General features: G+C 35.0%; 1 protein-coding gene across 2 annotated transcripts in view; it reads right to left on the bottom strand.

The window, feature by feature from the left end:
• Window positions 1-14,120, bottom strand: part of LOC110688118 (midasin-like) — a 44,459-nt gene extending 30,339 nt beyond the window's left edge. Inside the window, exons 1-24 of one of the 2 annotated variants that reach the window (XM_021864806.1) lie at window positions 13,829-14,120; window positions 13,574-13,758; window positions 13,136-13,479; window positions 11,582-11,666; window positions 10,810-11,075; window positions 10,524-10,691; window positions 9,630-9,787; window positions 9,329-9,438; window positions 9,110-9,229; window positions 6,319-6,397; window positions 5,540-5,659; window positions 5,381-5,468; window positions 5,186-5,282; window positions 4,973-5,107; window positions 4,834-4,887; window positions 4,575-4,751; window positions 4,313-4,438; window positions 2,469-4,217; window positions 2,161-2,201; window positions 1,856-2,051; window positions 1,659-1,757; window positions 1,267-1,572; window positions 219-409; window positions 80-134 (exon numbers count right to left, since the gene is read on the bottom strand). In XM_021864806.1, the coding sequence (XP_021720498.1) occupies window positions 80-134; window positions 219-409; window positions 1,267-1,572; window positions 1,659-1,757; window positions 1,856-2,051; window positions 2,161-2,201; window positions 2,469-4,217; window positions 4,313-4,438; window positions 4,575-4,751; window positions 4,834-4,887; window positions 4,973-5,107; window positions 5,186-5,282; window positions 5,381-5,468; window positions 5,540-5,659; window positions 6,319-6,397; window positions 9,110-9,229; window positions 9,329-9,438; window positions 9,630-9,787; window positions 10,524-10,691; window positions 10,810-11,075; window positions 11,582-11,666; window positions 13,136-13,479; window positions 13,574-13,738 (4,929 nt within the window). In that variant the 5' untranslated portion in view covers window positions 13,739-13,758; window positions 13,829-14,120. Of the gene's footprint in view, window positions 1-79; window positions 135-218; window positions 410-1,266; window positions 1,573-1,658; window positions 1,758-1,855; window positions 2,052-2,160; window positions 2,202-2,468; window positions 4,218-4,312; window positions 4,439-4,574; window positions 4,752-4,833; window positions 4,888-4,972; window positions 5,108-5,185; window positions 5,283-5,380; window positions 5,469-5,539; window positions 5,660-6,318; window positions 6,398-9,109; window positions 9,230-9,328; window positions 9,439-9,629; window positions 9,788-10,523; window positions 10,692-10,809; window positions 11,076-11,581; window positions 11,667-13,135; window positions 13,480-13,573 lie in introns of both variants that reach the window. The other variant, XM_021864805.1, reaches the window with a different exon arrangement.
• Between the last annotated feature and the right edge of the window lie 357 nt (window positions 14,121-14,477).

Here is a 14,477-nt window from a genome sequence, read left to right on the forward strand (position 1 = left end):
AATCTTTCATATAACGAGTGTCCCTAACACTTGCACTACTATAAAATAATTCCATCATTGAGATCAACAAGAAACATACCTCCCAAAAATGTAGAAGAGGGTTCAAAAAACAATGGAGCTTGGGATTTAGGAACCTGTGCAAGAAGATGAAATAAAATCATTTAAACATTAGAAACAATCAAACAGATTTCTCAAATCCTCTAAGTAAACCACCATACCTTTCAGCGATCCCTCTCAACTCATCTAAGTCATCAACAGGGGGAACCCATATCTCAGTGAACCTATTCCGAAGTGCTGGAGATAATTCTTTCTTACCAAAATCCCCACCAGGATTCATTGTAGCGAGAAGGAAAAAATCATCAGAAGCTGTTATAGTCTCTAAACTAGGTCCTCCCTTCTCGGCCAAAGACTGCACAAAGAAGAAAATATAATTACTTAAGCTTTTCAACAACAGAAGAACCTATTCTACTTCCCTAAAAATGGTCTTAAAAGGGCTATTTCATACTATGGATTACAGTAAACCTAATCATATGTCTCATTTTCTTTACACGGTAGTTACAAGTGATGCATGAGAAAGATTATATCATAACGATGGGTTGAGCATTGTAACCCAAAAATGTATGCTGACGATCAAGGGAGTTAATACGGAAGATATTCCATTATAACAAACCAAATAAGTTTTAACTCATGTTTATCATTCCTGGTGACAAGAGAACAATCCGGTAATTTCACGAACAATATAATAATCCCTATTTAATAGAAAAAATTGTATTAAAAAACTGGTTAGTCACAGTGAAAGTGGATGGCTGCAACTAATAGACCTCTCGGTCTTCCCACGAGCCAAATTAAGAGTGAGAGGTAACAAAATGAATAGGAGGCCCAAGTGAGCAACAGGACATACTCATGCAAGTCACAAGGACTCTCAGTTTTCATCATCTGGATTTGTGGTTTTGAATGGTCCAGAATAGAGTATTTTGTCAGTGTTGATCTATTATATTGTTATTCCCTGTGTCAATGAAGCCTTTCTAGTTACATGATTATTAAAAAAACTAAAGAAAGAAGCCCTTTGTACTAGGTAAATCTACAACAATAGAGAACCAGTATCCCATTTATATTGAGAATCATGAGTAAACTCTAGCCACATACTGCACAAGAAACTCTAATTCCCTACAGCCGTGATGATCTGCCACCATAATAAACCGAAGTAACAGCAACTGCAGCAATGTAGAATATGCACAAAAGATTAAACAGATTTATAGTACTCACTAGTTTCCTATCTGGTTCAAGCACACTATTCAACCGTTCCAGCACACTATCATCAGCTAAAGAGATCTCATCCACAAGAAGTAAGTCCCCATTCTTCATAGCTTGTACTAGTGGTCCATCTTGCCATACGAAAATTGTTTGCCATTGCTGATACAACTGAGATAGCTCTGCTTTCGTTTTTTCAATAGAAGCAAGATCATTTTCATGCCCATCAGACATAGAGACCAGAGTACATTTACATTCATCCAAAACTTCTCCCAATTGCTTAAGAGTAGACGGAGCTTTGCCAATATCAGAAGAAATTTCCTGCACCCACAAATATAAAAATTTCAAAACAAGAGCATTTTTTCCAAAATATTGGAAGCATCATCAGAGATTCAAAGGTACCATACAATATCAAAATGGATTGAAGCCAATGAGATCACTAGGTGTTCAATCAAATTCTTAAACTCTGATGCTATTCTTGATCTCTCACGAACTGGATAGAATCCCTGCCAACAACAAATCCAAATACATTAACAGAGTAAAATCAACACTTAGAAAAAACTAAAAACCGGATCAATTAAATGAAAGAAAGCTAGTCACAAACCCCAATAAAATCAGAAGTTTCTGTGTATTGATGACAGTTTAAGATATGCAATTTGGAGCTCAAAGCCATGCTCAGTAGCTGGCACACGGTAGTCTTTCCACCACCAGTTTCACCTACAAGCAGTACAGGCTCCTTTAGCTGATAACAGCGTTCAATAAGGAAGTAAAGCCTCTGCATACTTTTAGTCCAAACAATACTGCAGCAATCAAGTTTTTTCATTTAGGCAACAGTGATAGACAAAATTAATTGAAGATACTGAAAGATGGCTATACAGAATGTAATAAGTAAAATATATAAATACGTACTCTCCAACATTTTCCTGAAAAGATTTCATCTCTATAGATCCCTGAAAAGTATAAACATAACATTTAGAAGAAAAATATACTTTTAACTTTACTGGCCTTTAAGGCTCCTCATATACCATTAACACAAATGAATGTCGAAGCACACATAATAAACAGTAAAAAGGCACACGCTGATTTGAGACAACTTGTAAATATAATTAGTATTAAAAGGAAGCAGCATCGCGGCTATCACAGAAAAGATCAAGGGTATAATGTAACGAAATTAAGTAGAGGACAACATTTTTTTGGTTAGAAAATAAGGGGAATACCTGTTTATACAATTCATCTTTCTTAAGTTTAACACGCAGATGCTTTTCCAAAACTTCCTGCACAATATTCTTCTCAATCTCATCCCTGAGCCTCTCTGCCAAAAGGAAATAGCCATCTTTGGCTAAGTCTTCATACGAAGTTCCATACTTACTGAAACGGTTAGCCCATCGAAATAAATCTCGCGGAGTAATGAATCCATGTTTTCCAGCAAACACTTTGCTCTTCTGCCTCCGTAGCTGTAGTTCCTTCATAACTTCAATCATTTTATTCGTATAACTGCGAGGAATTTTGCATTTTTTCTCTAATATTTCAGTTAACTCATCATCTGGGATATCATTAACATGTATCTCAACAAAACGGTTGCGAAATGCACGTGAAAGCATCTTCCGACCACCATAAAAAGTTGGAGGATTTTGAGTAGCAAAAAGCATAAAATTTGGGTGAGCACGCACAGTTTCACGCAGCTCTGGAACAAAAAGTTCTCGATTATCATCTAGCAATCGATTCAATGCTTCTAGAACATCAGAAGGTGCAAGATTAAGCTCATCCAAAACAATCCAATGTCCATAACGAACGGCCTTAACCAATACACCTTCGTGAAATACAAGTCTCCCACTGGCATCAGTAATATACGATCCTAAATATTCTTGCAGATCAGTATGTTCATGATTATTTATACGAACAAACTCATGGCCAGTTTTTGCAGCAAGATATTGCACAAGACTAGTCTTCCCACTAGAGGTTGGACCCTGCAAGAGAACAGGATATCTTTTTATGTAAACTGCTCGAGCCAAACTCCTTATATGCTCCTCAACACTTTTAGTTATTACGTATTCTCTTAGAAACTGTTCAGATCCAGGTTTTTCTTTGACGTTTAACAGTTGCTCCAGAGGGATAGGTGGTGGTAGTTGTTTATGGTCTCCAAGCAAGAATGAAATAATTCTTTCATTCATCATTTCAGCACTGCGATCCTCCAATAAAGTCATAAAGAACATGCAAAATCCATCATACACTGCTCTTTTAAAACCTAATTTCCTTGCTTTTCTAATGTATTCTAAAGCCCGATAAAGAGACCTCAAACTATATTGAGGCTTTTGGTTGGCCCCATCCTGCAGTTTTTCTTCAGATTCCTTTTTAGCCATCTTATAAAACCGTACAATCTTATTTGCTAGATCTTTATCTGTGTGCCTATCATCAAGAAACTGATTAACAAAGAGAGTCAAGTCCTCATCTTCCAAAACATCATCTACAAAGTACTCTGTAAATCTACTTCGCAATGAATATGGCAAGTCCCGTTTCCCAGCATCAGTTGCGGGATTCATGCAGGCAAACATGCGGAAGTTAGAATGTCTATCCACGACAACACCATTTTCCGCTAAACATAGTGAACCACTCTCTCCATCAAGGACACCAATGATTCTCTGCAATGTCTCAGGAGGAGCTAAATTTACTTCATCTAGCAGAATCCACTCGCCATTTCGCAGTGCTGTAACAAAGGCTCCTTCAACAAATGAAAATATCATTCCGGATGAGCCAGCAAGTTGATTGCGTGCTATCTCCACTTTCTGAGACAAATTTTCCCAGAGCCCCAAAACTCTTTCCTCCAGAGGTCTCTTTCGCTTTGTTCCAGACCCACACCTCCCTATACGAACCACCCTTTCGACACCCTTCTTAAAACCAGTCAACAGTTTAGTCCAATTCTTGTCATTCACAAGCTTTTTCAATAGAGCAAGAAAATCCTGATTATCCTGAAAATACAAAAATAAAATAAAAAATTTTAAAAAAAGTGTCAAATCAGGGTCAGAATGGGCAGCTTAAAAAGCACTCAAACATATACCAATACCTTTACAGAGAATGTAGTCATGAACAAGCTCTCAAATTCCTTGTAAAGAGGTACACATATATACTGAGGATCCATTGGTCTAAAACCCCCCAACAAGTCTGCCACATCACTCTGCTGACTTAGGTTCTGAAATATCAAATAATACCACATGAGAAAACAAATAAATAAGACCAACCTACAAACATTGCATAAATAAGAAGAAATTATGATTGAAGACATTGTCTAATTATGCGTAGCACAAAATATGCAAATCCTTAAATACCAGAACAGTAAGTTTTTGACCAAGTCTTGTTGCCAGATTCTGCACAAGTGTAGTTTTTCCAGTACCAGTTTCTCCAACCAAAAGTACAGCCTCGTTCCATTTAACAGCACATGCTATTCTCTCAAGTACATGAAAAGAGCTGCGAATTTCCACAAAGGGTTTCTTTTCATGGAGAAGCTGCAGAGAAATTGGATATCTTTTAATTCAGGAAAACAAACAGACACTTTCATTGACAAATGAGCTAAGCATATCAACTTACATCTTCTTTTTTTGGCAGAGTGACTCTTCCGATTTGTACAGCTCCAATAAAATCCTATTTTTATATAGGTTGTCAAAGTTAAATTACATATTAAACCACAAAAATAAGCTGGCAAAAGATCGAACAGAAGAAGAATGACCTTGAGAACAGGTCTGTTAAGACAATATAGGGCCTCCGCTTCTGAAACAGGCACCGCCCACATCTTTGCTATGTTCCTTACAATATTCAGCCTGGTACCTGGTGATGCTGCATTAACAGCAAATACATCGACAGCCTGTAATGCAAATGTGACACAGATAAGCTAGCAACCCAAAATAGATACAGAGTAAGCTTAAGCTGTCAAAGATCAAACCTCCAGATAAATCATGCGACACAAGTCAGCTGACAGACCATCAAAGCTGATGCTGAAACCAGAACCAGCAATTCTTTTACACCACTTCAGTAGATCCCTGTTGTGAAAAAAGATGATCAGATGTCACAATTAAAGCCAACGATTACAGTTTTGTGTAGAATAGAGCATCTACATTCATGGCTTGGATCAACAAACCTCAGCGAGAACCTGCTGGTTGAATTCTTGCAACCAGATTGTCCGGTTCCAAATAATTCAGAATCTCCATTCAGCGTTTCAAAAGTTTCTGCAAGACCAAAATAACGATAAATTTTCTCTCCACATTGAGAACACGAAACCTCTAGGGGAGGAAATTACCAATGAGCTTCCAAGCTATAACCAAATCCGGATACCATGCAGACACTACATTTGCCAAATCTGTGCAAGCTGCTGGCTTGACCATCACTCGTCTCCAAAGAGCAGACAAAGCATTTCTACCTATCAAAAGACACAAAGCTCCTCTTTGATGTAAAATCATCCACAAATAACGCAATACAATAAATTCTTCGAAGATTACAGCATCTACCATATCAACATTCTAGGACATGCAAATGTGTTTATTTGAGCTAGCAGATCTCACATAAGAAACAAATTAAGCAAGACAAATCTACATAATCAAACCTATTGATTTCAATCCCTCTAATTATAACAACATAATCTTTGACAATGATTCATTTATTTTTCCACATAGAGCATTGTTATGTTTTCTCCACTCCCCTATTCTTACAATAAATAGCACTTGCCACCTTACCAGTACACCAACTTTCCCCACATGATCAATATGTGGAATTCAAGAGAGTAAGAAGCATCTTCCGTTTAATCCACTTCTTTAACTCCATACAGTCAACATATATACACTAAGACTCCTCTTTTTTCACTGCCTCTATGGATGTTAAGAGGCAAAGGAGCCTATACTATTCTGTGGAGCTGAAGCACATGTTAGCCATGTGCACATTCACATTTTCGACAAAGACCAAACCAGAAACAAGATAGAAAGCTCCCTTCCCATGCAAATGCTTCTAGTGATTTGCACCAAAAGCATGAATCTAGAAGACTAACACTAAACAGAAATAGTATACAAGAAGCCATTCACATACCTTCTGCATGGCTACATATATCAGCCTTGGAAGTTGAGATGGTAGAAAATAGTCGAAAACCTTCTGCCACTCTAATACCCTGCAAGAATATCAATTATCTGTAAAGATTCACAATCACGTAACCCCTGTTGCATAAATTTTATCCTTATCATAAGCAACAATGAACCTGCAGGAGCATAATGGTCAGTATAACAAAATCTGCAGGATTTCAAAGCATGTGTTATTCAAATTTAAAGATTCACTCATCACAGGAAAGTTATTTTCCTACATTACAGAGAAAAATCACTCCAACAACTCTCCACAATCCGGGCACCAAACCAAAAAGAATAATTGGCCTATATGAATCCTAAAGTTGATGGTGTCCAGTACTCTAGTGGGATACAGATGCAAACAGCACCACTGATACTCTATACTCTATACACCTTAAGGTGCATTGACACATGATTCTTTATCTCTTTGGGTTTGTTTGGTTGGGTCAGATAATCTTTTCCTGGAAAATGATTTTTTCATTTTCCTTTGATTGGTTTGTAAAGGAGTGAATAACAATTTTCCCAAAAGTGATAATCCCATTGACATGTTCACCAAATTGTTTGATTATCACATGTTCCGATATTATTGACTTGCTAAATGTTAGAACCTGTTAATTACTTTCGGGCAAAAACAAAGGCGGAGGGGTAATCCATACATCTAGCATTATTATGGTGTCTGTTAATTCAGAGAGGATTTAAACCAAGGATGAGATTTGTTTAGATTTTTTTAGTACATCTGGCAGTTATAGTGCATCTGGTTGATTCTACAAGGACTCAATTGAAAGTGGAGATTATTATAATATACCGAACAATCAAACACAGTTCTTTAGGTTTTGTTTTCTATTTGGGCCTATACTGATTCTGTTTGCAAGTAGCATATAAATTTATAGGTTATTAGCCTAATTCCGCATATAGAGATTCCTCAAGATCAATAAGAACTTCACTTTACCACCTTGTGGACGTAACTAACACATTTTTTATATGCCAATCTATGATTCTATGTGTTCTTGTTTTTGTTGATCTCACCATACTTTAACATGATAAAAATAATTTTTATACCCCAGAATTACATTATAATACTGCTATTAATATCCCACTTTTACATTAAAACACTATTTTCCATACACTTGCCCCAGTTTTACATTTAAATACTTTCCATACGCCACTTACCTCAATTTTAGCAACTGCTTAGTCTCCAAAAACTAAGTGTAAATGCAAGTGATGCATGAAAGAATTTACAGACCTGTTCCCTGTGGCATACTGGTGGAGCAACATCAAGACAAGGAACTTGATCACCAAGCCTTTTTGTCAATGGGAATTTTTTTTCTAACACCATTGAGTAGTTAACATAGTTTAAGATTATTGTTCAGCTGGAGCTAAAAGTTGAATTTTCAATCCACGTGCATGAGAATTAATGTTCATGACCCTAAAATTTGGTGTATGAGCAATGACTCTTGATTTGTTTCATGATTTTCTTGTACTTTTTTCCTTTATCCGTTTCACATTAATTGCATCATTTTGACAAAGCATGTTTGCCAATGCACGACTTTAACCCTTAAATATCTTTATATTTAAATTCAAATCATAAACAAATATATACTACCTTTGTTTCATATTATGTGCAACAAAGACCTGGACACGAAATTCAAATCATAAACAAATATATACTACCTCTATTTCGTATTCTGCGCAGTATTATGTGCAACAAAGACTTGGACACGGACTCCAAGGCAAAATTTGTTTGTAAGTGATAAATGGAGAGAGATAGAGAGAAATGACAACTTAAAAAGGAAAGAAGATATTTGTTGCATATAATATGTAGCGACCATTTTTTAGTAAATGTTGCACATAATACGAAACGGAGGTAGTATATAGTGTAATAATATGAACTTAGAATTTGACCTGAAAACAGTAAGGAAAAAATGATATATATTGACCCATATTAACAATTAAACATGATTAAAGTTTATATGGGAATAGTGTAAAAATTCAATATGATGAATGAAACAGAGGAAGTACTTTGTACAAAAACTTAATAAGATAAAAATAAATAAATAAATATAATAATCCAGTGAGGACAAAAGGTCTTATACAAAATAGGAAAAAACTGAACTAGAAAAGACTGCCAATAACTTCATCATGACCATTGTAGACAAATTGGAGATGCATCAAGATTGAATCCTAGCCCAATCAAACCAACCACAACAAGGCTACATCCTTCCACCTCAAATAAATAATGCCATAAGATCAAGAACCCTTCGAAGAAGAAATAAGTTGTTCCAGTCTCACCCACTCAAACAACACACATATGAAACAAACAAAATAAGTCCAATTTGATTACAAATTTGAAGAATATCATCAGTATTAAGCTTATCCAAAGTCCCCATCCAACACATAATGATGTAAATCAAATAAATTCTGCAGAAGATTTTAACCAATAAAATTTCTTGAAAAGGGCAGCTGCAAGTAACAATTTTTATAATAGGTGCAAATTTAAAATCAACAATGTGACAAAATGATAAATGATTTGCTGTAGTTCAGTTTTTTTAAAGCAAACTCTATATCCATTGAGAACAGTCAAGGGTAATATACAACATTAAATGAAACATTATGATCATATCTTCAGTTAAGTAATCAGCATAATGACTATTACTTAATTTCATTTACCACAACAACATATTTGTCAAAGCCATTTGATTCCACATAAGAAATCAAATCATATTATGAGTGGATCAAAAGCAAGAAACAACAGAATACAATACCTCTCCATAACCAGTTAGAAAAGAAGTCCCACCCTCCAGAAGAGGCAATAATATAGACTGCACATCTGAAGCTGCTTGATCTATGTTTTCAAAGACAACCCATACACCATTTTTAACTGCCTGTAAATGATAAATAGTCATTAATTATATGAAAAAAAAAAATAAAAAAGAGCTGAACAAATAATTGCAAAACAACCAGTCTTTACAAACTAGTACAACCTGAGTCAGAGGACCTGGTTGCCATCTGAACTCGCCAGGCTGTTCAGTGCAGACATAACTTCCAACCAATGTTCTTCCATCAATTTGCTCATCCATATGAATTGAAAGAACTGAGCAAAAACCAAAAACTTCAATAAGAGATGTACAACGGTACATTAATCGGCAGAACGAAAACTACAAAACTACAGAAAAAGACAATTACCATCAAAATATATAAGAAATAATTGTTATATATGGGTAAAACAAACAAACAAACAAATAAAAAAAGGAAAAAAATTGATGGAAATAATAAGGTTGCTACCTTGGGTTCCAATTTCCTGAGCTAACTTGCTAATAAGTGCAGTCTTCCCACAACCAGGTGGACCATACAGCAGAACAGGCCATTTCTGATTTATTGCTAAGATCACCCTTTCATAACTGCTCTGTATTGAAGATGTCAGAAGAAAAGGGCTGCAGTCCCTGATAACACCACAGAAAATAAATAACAGGATCGAATGTAACAAACAAAAACTTCAAGAGCATGAAATAGAGATCACGAGAATACATATCTTCTAAACAAAACATCAATAAAATTACTCATTTGCTGCCTTGCAACCATTAGAGGCCACAAATTTTATACGTGTATACTCCAAAAAAAAATTATCAGATATTTCTACCTAATTCCACAAGATAATTCCTAGGCTTCCATACATTTTGGCCTAATCAAGCTAAATGGAAAATATACAAATATCAAATGTTTCATGACCTCCACTAAGGGTTTGCAAGAGATATTGGAAGATATTCAAAATCCAGCACATAAGACAAACAATGCAACCCACTGCCAGTCCCATAGCAGTGTAAAACTTTGTCACATCAAATGACATGAGCCACACTGATTGAGAGTAGTACTAGGATGAGTAACCTCCTGGGAAGTCCTTGTGTTGGTTCATGTAGCCAACCCCACTTAGGGGATTAAGGCGTTCAAGCAAGCAAGCATGTATGACAGTAGCATTCAAAATTGTCAGCAGTCAGACAAAAAGCCTCTTACATAAAGTAGAAATTCGTAATACATGGTTTGGATCCCAAGGGAGATATTGAACTCATTATTATATAGCTTTTGTGGATTTTTAGAGGCAATGTAATCCTAGGATACATTGGATATGCTTGCAGTTTTTCCTAACATTTATTCAGTCAAGACTAACAGAGGGTAACAAACCTTTGCAACTTCTTTTTAAATTTTTCAGGTTCATATTCAAGAAGCTTCAATAGATCAATAGCTATAGCCTCTCCTCCACCACTAAAAGAAGCATCTCCATCAGAAACTTTTTTTGATACAAACCAGCCAGCTTTTTCTATCGATACATCCCAACAGAACTCATGCCACCTATTAAGAGAAATCCATTTAGCAAAGTTTGTTTCGGAAGGTCATTATTATAAGCATTGCAACAGCCCTGACAACAAAGCTATTTAGACATGAAGACAGCTCAGATACAATAACTTACCGTAACAAAGAGGGTAAAACTTCTACAGGCTCCATCCCAAGTACAGCAGTTCTAGAGGGTAACTTCAGAAGGATACACAGTATCTGCACTCCACACCATCTTATATCTCTAGCAAGCTCAGTACTAAAACAACCATCAAAACTTGCAGCCTGATGTACCAGGTCCAAAAAACAGCACCAATTCCAATGGCAAGAAAAAAATTCAGGGTCCAGAAGAAGTAGACGATAAGACGTCCAGACAAGATTTCGTAGATGTCTTGCGGCTGGCTGCGAAACCAAAAGTAGAAGGAATAAAAAGAAGATAACATATTGGAGAATGAAGAATGATAATAGACCATAAGTATGTAATTAAAATCAGACAGCAAGGCATATTTAGAAATAGCTTAAACTCACAGCATGGTTTCCCATCTACACAAGTGCAAAAGTCCATCAAATCATTAAGAAACTTAACGACATTAGACAAAACATCCCAACAACATGAAAGGAGTGCCACTTTCGTTTATACTACCTAAATTCGTTAAAAGAAATATAAAATTCGTTAAAAATAACCTAAATTCATTAATAATTGCAACTTTATCTTTTCATAGGCAATCATCGAACATTTATCTCCCCCAAATATAATGGTAAAAAGTAAAGTATATTGATAGATATGTGTCTGCGAGTACTTTTGTAATCAAAATAAAGTATGTAAATAACAATGAAAGATCAACCAACTGACGTCTTCAAAATCAAGAATTCAAAAACCAAGGTGCCAAAAAGTGGAAAAATAATACCTCGGATTTCACCTTAGAAATGAATGTTGCCTCAATAATACGATGAAATGGTGGTCCGCCAAATTCGTAGTAGCATTCTATTGCACTGAAACAAGGATCACAAGTGTCATATACATATCCTACATGAAAGTTAAATCCATATTGTACTGAATACACATAACACCACTCAAATAGTGCTGGACAGAACACACATTCTTTGCATACTCTGCCAATAAGAAGATATAATTTTGAGATCAAGATGTATCAAACACCTTTAAAACTATATTAGGCCTTGTTCACTTCACCTAATTTTTGCTGAACTAAAATTATTTTTACTAAATTGAAATTATTTTTGATGAACTTAATTTATTTTTACTGAGCTGAAATCAATTTTACAAACTGAAATTAATTATACTGAACTAAAATTATTTTCACAAATTCTCTATTATATTTCTTCTTCAAAATAATTGATTTTTACTGAACTAAAATTATTTTTACTCAATATTATTATCTTAAGGTAAAGTGAATAGGACCTTGCTTAGAGAAAGGCAAGTTTTGAGTGTTAATACATATCTAATGCATCTGAAACGTCAAGGTTTGATAATTTAAAGTTTTAAATGGGTGTGGCACATGTGGGGCTTGGCATTAATGGAACATGTTCCTCACCTTAACTAACTTTGGGCAGGAGTTAAGACTTAAGATATACAAATGTTCACATACAATATTTTAGGCTAGCTTGATGGTTAATCCTTATCAAAATGCTTACTAGAAGCCTATTTAAAAGCAGTGCTAATCCTTCACTCTAATTCTACATTTTCTTCTACAGTCATGTAATTCAAGATAATTGTAGTATCTTAGTATGGATTAAATGTCAGATAAGGATTGCATACCCTTATAGGATTTTAGTGTCCGGTACAAAAGACAAAATGATGAGTCGAAGTAATATGGCTTGGAGATTTATTCCCTCATAAAGATAATCAGAACTTAATATATTAAATTATTAATCAATATATCTTAAACTTGTGTTTTCTAATACCACTCCAAAATAAAGATATGTACTTGTATATACTAAGAAACCCTTTAAATATTGAAGTTGTCAGAACTTAGGAATATAATTTAATAAGTATTAAACTGAAGCAGTCTCAGTTTCTAGTGTTAAGTCAAGAACACAAACGCAAACTACTAATTATTCTCTTAAACACTTCAAGAAACAAAGACGACATTTATTTATGAAGTCAACCAGATCAAGGCAGTTTTACAAAATACAGCTCACTACCCCAGGAGAAAGCTTTATTGCTCTTACTAAGTCTGCATAGCTTCACACAGATGCAGAACGCAGAAATACTATGTTTGACAAAAAAAAAAACACTAACAAAAAAAAAATTGAAATATTGGAAAAGATCGGTTATAATTATAAAATCAGAATCATGCATGAATCATCCAATAGTAATACCATTGAAAACTGAAAAATGCATTCTTGTACATTTTCCTTAAACAGACATGTACAAGTCCTACAAAGTATACATATTATAAGTTCATACATAAAAAAAACGTCATCAATGTTTAGTTGCTTACCCCCTCAAGAAAGGTGCAAGATCAAGTACTCGACTAAAGGCAAGACTCGCAAGTTCGTGAAGATCCAAAAACCTCCCACGTCTAGAATATGCCTCAATTACTCCAGATAAATATACTTGTTCAAGTTCTTCACAGTCTATAAAATAGCTATCCTCCATAGAATTTGTGATTCCCCCAGGATGATCGAACCTCAAATTCGGTACTAGTTTTAACAACTCGACTACACGGTTTATGATTTTCTTAGCAATCGAGCGAAAACAGCCCATAATAGGTATTGTATAGCTGGGATGCAGCAATACCATCGCTAAAGCATTCACTAATTGTTCCTCCTCCAACTCATGCCCCTTCAAATAACCCAAACACAACCCCAGAATTAATCACAAATAAAGTAATCCAAACAAACTAAGGCTAAGTAGCATAATTAAGAGAATTTTGTACCTTCTCTAACAAAGAACAGAGATGAGCTACATTTTTGAGCTTCGGACAACGAGCAATTAACCTCTCTAACTCGAAATTCAAACAAACCAGTCCCTGAGCCAGGGCAGAAGGGGCGGCCGCCTCCGCCCCGGGAATAGGTCCAATTTCATAATCCATTTCCGACATTGAAGGATTATAAACAAAGCCTGCAACAACTTAGCAGCCAAATTTGAATCAATAATCAAAATTAAACTCCAAAAATGAATAACAAATTACCTCAAAGCCGCTTTAATAGAGGAGAGAAAGCACAGAAGGCGGTTAAATGAAAAGCTCTGAATAAGCTTTAGTGGAGGAGAGAAAGCTCAGAAGACGCTTCAATGGAAAAGCTCGGAAAACTCTGCAATGGAGGAGAGAGGTAGAGAAAGAGATGCAACGTAAAATTGAAAAGTTTGAAAGAGGTATAAAGTATAGTGTTGAGTTTGTTGAAGGTGTAGGGTTTAAGGTTGTAACTTGCAAGGGTTTAAGGCACCGTGCTAGGTTAAAGGACCAGATATTTATCGCTAGAAATGCATCAAATACAATGAATTTGGTATGTCTACGAAATTTTCTATAGTAGCTAAATTCTGTCCCGTACGGGGGTTATCTTAAATTTTATATTGAATTATATTTTTTTATAATATATTAATGAAATAAATAATTTTTAACCAAAATTTCAAATTAAATCTATATCTAATATCATAGACATTAAAGTTATTACCCTTCATATTTTTCTTTACATTTTTTTTTGAAAAAAAAAATTAATAAAAAAAAAATGAACTATATGTCTATATATACTTCGTATATGTTATCAAAATAATTTTATTAATAAAATGAACTATATAGCCCAAAAAATAAAGTTTGAGAAAAAAGAATGATAATATTACTT

Source organism: Chenopodium quinoa, unplaced genomic scaffold (genome assembly GCF_001683475.1).
Source record: "Chenopodium quinoa cultivar QQ74 unplaced genomic scaffold, ASM168347v1, whole genome shotgun sequence".
Lineage (NCBI taxonomy): Eukaryota > Viridiplantae > Streptophyta > Magnoliopsida > Caryophyllales > Amaranthaceae > Chenopodium > Chenopodium quinoa.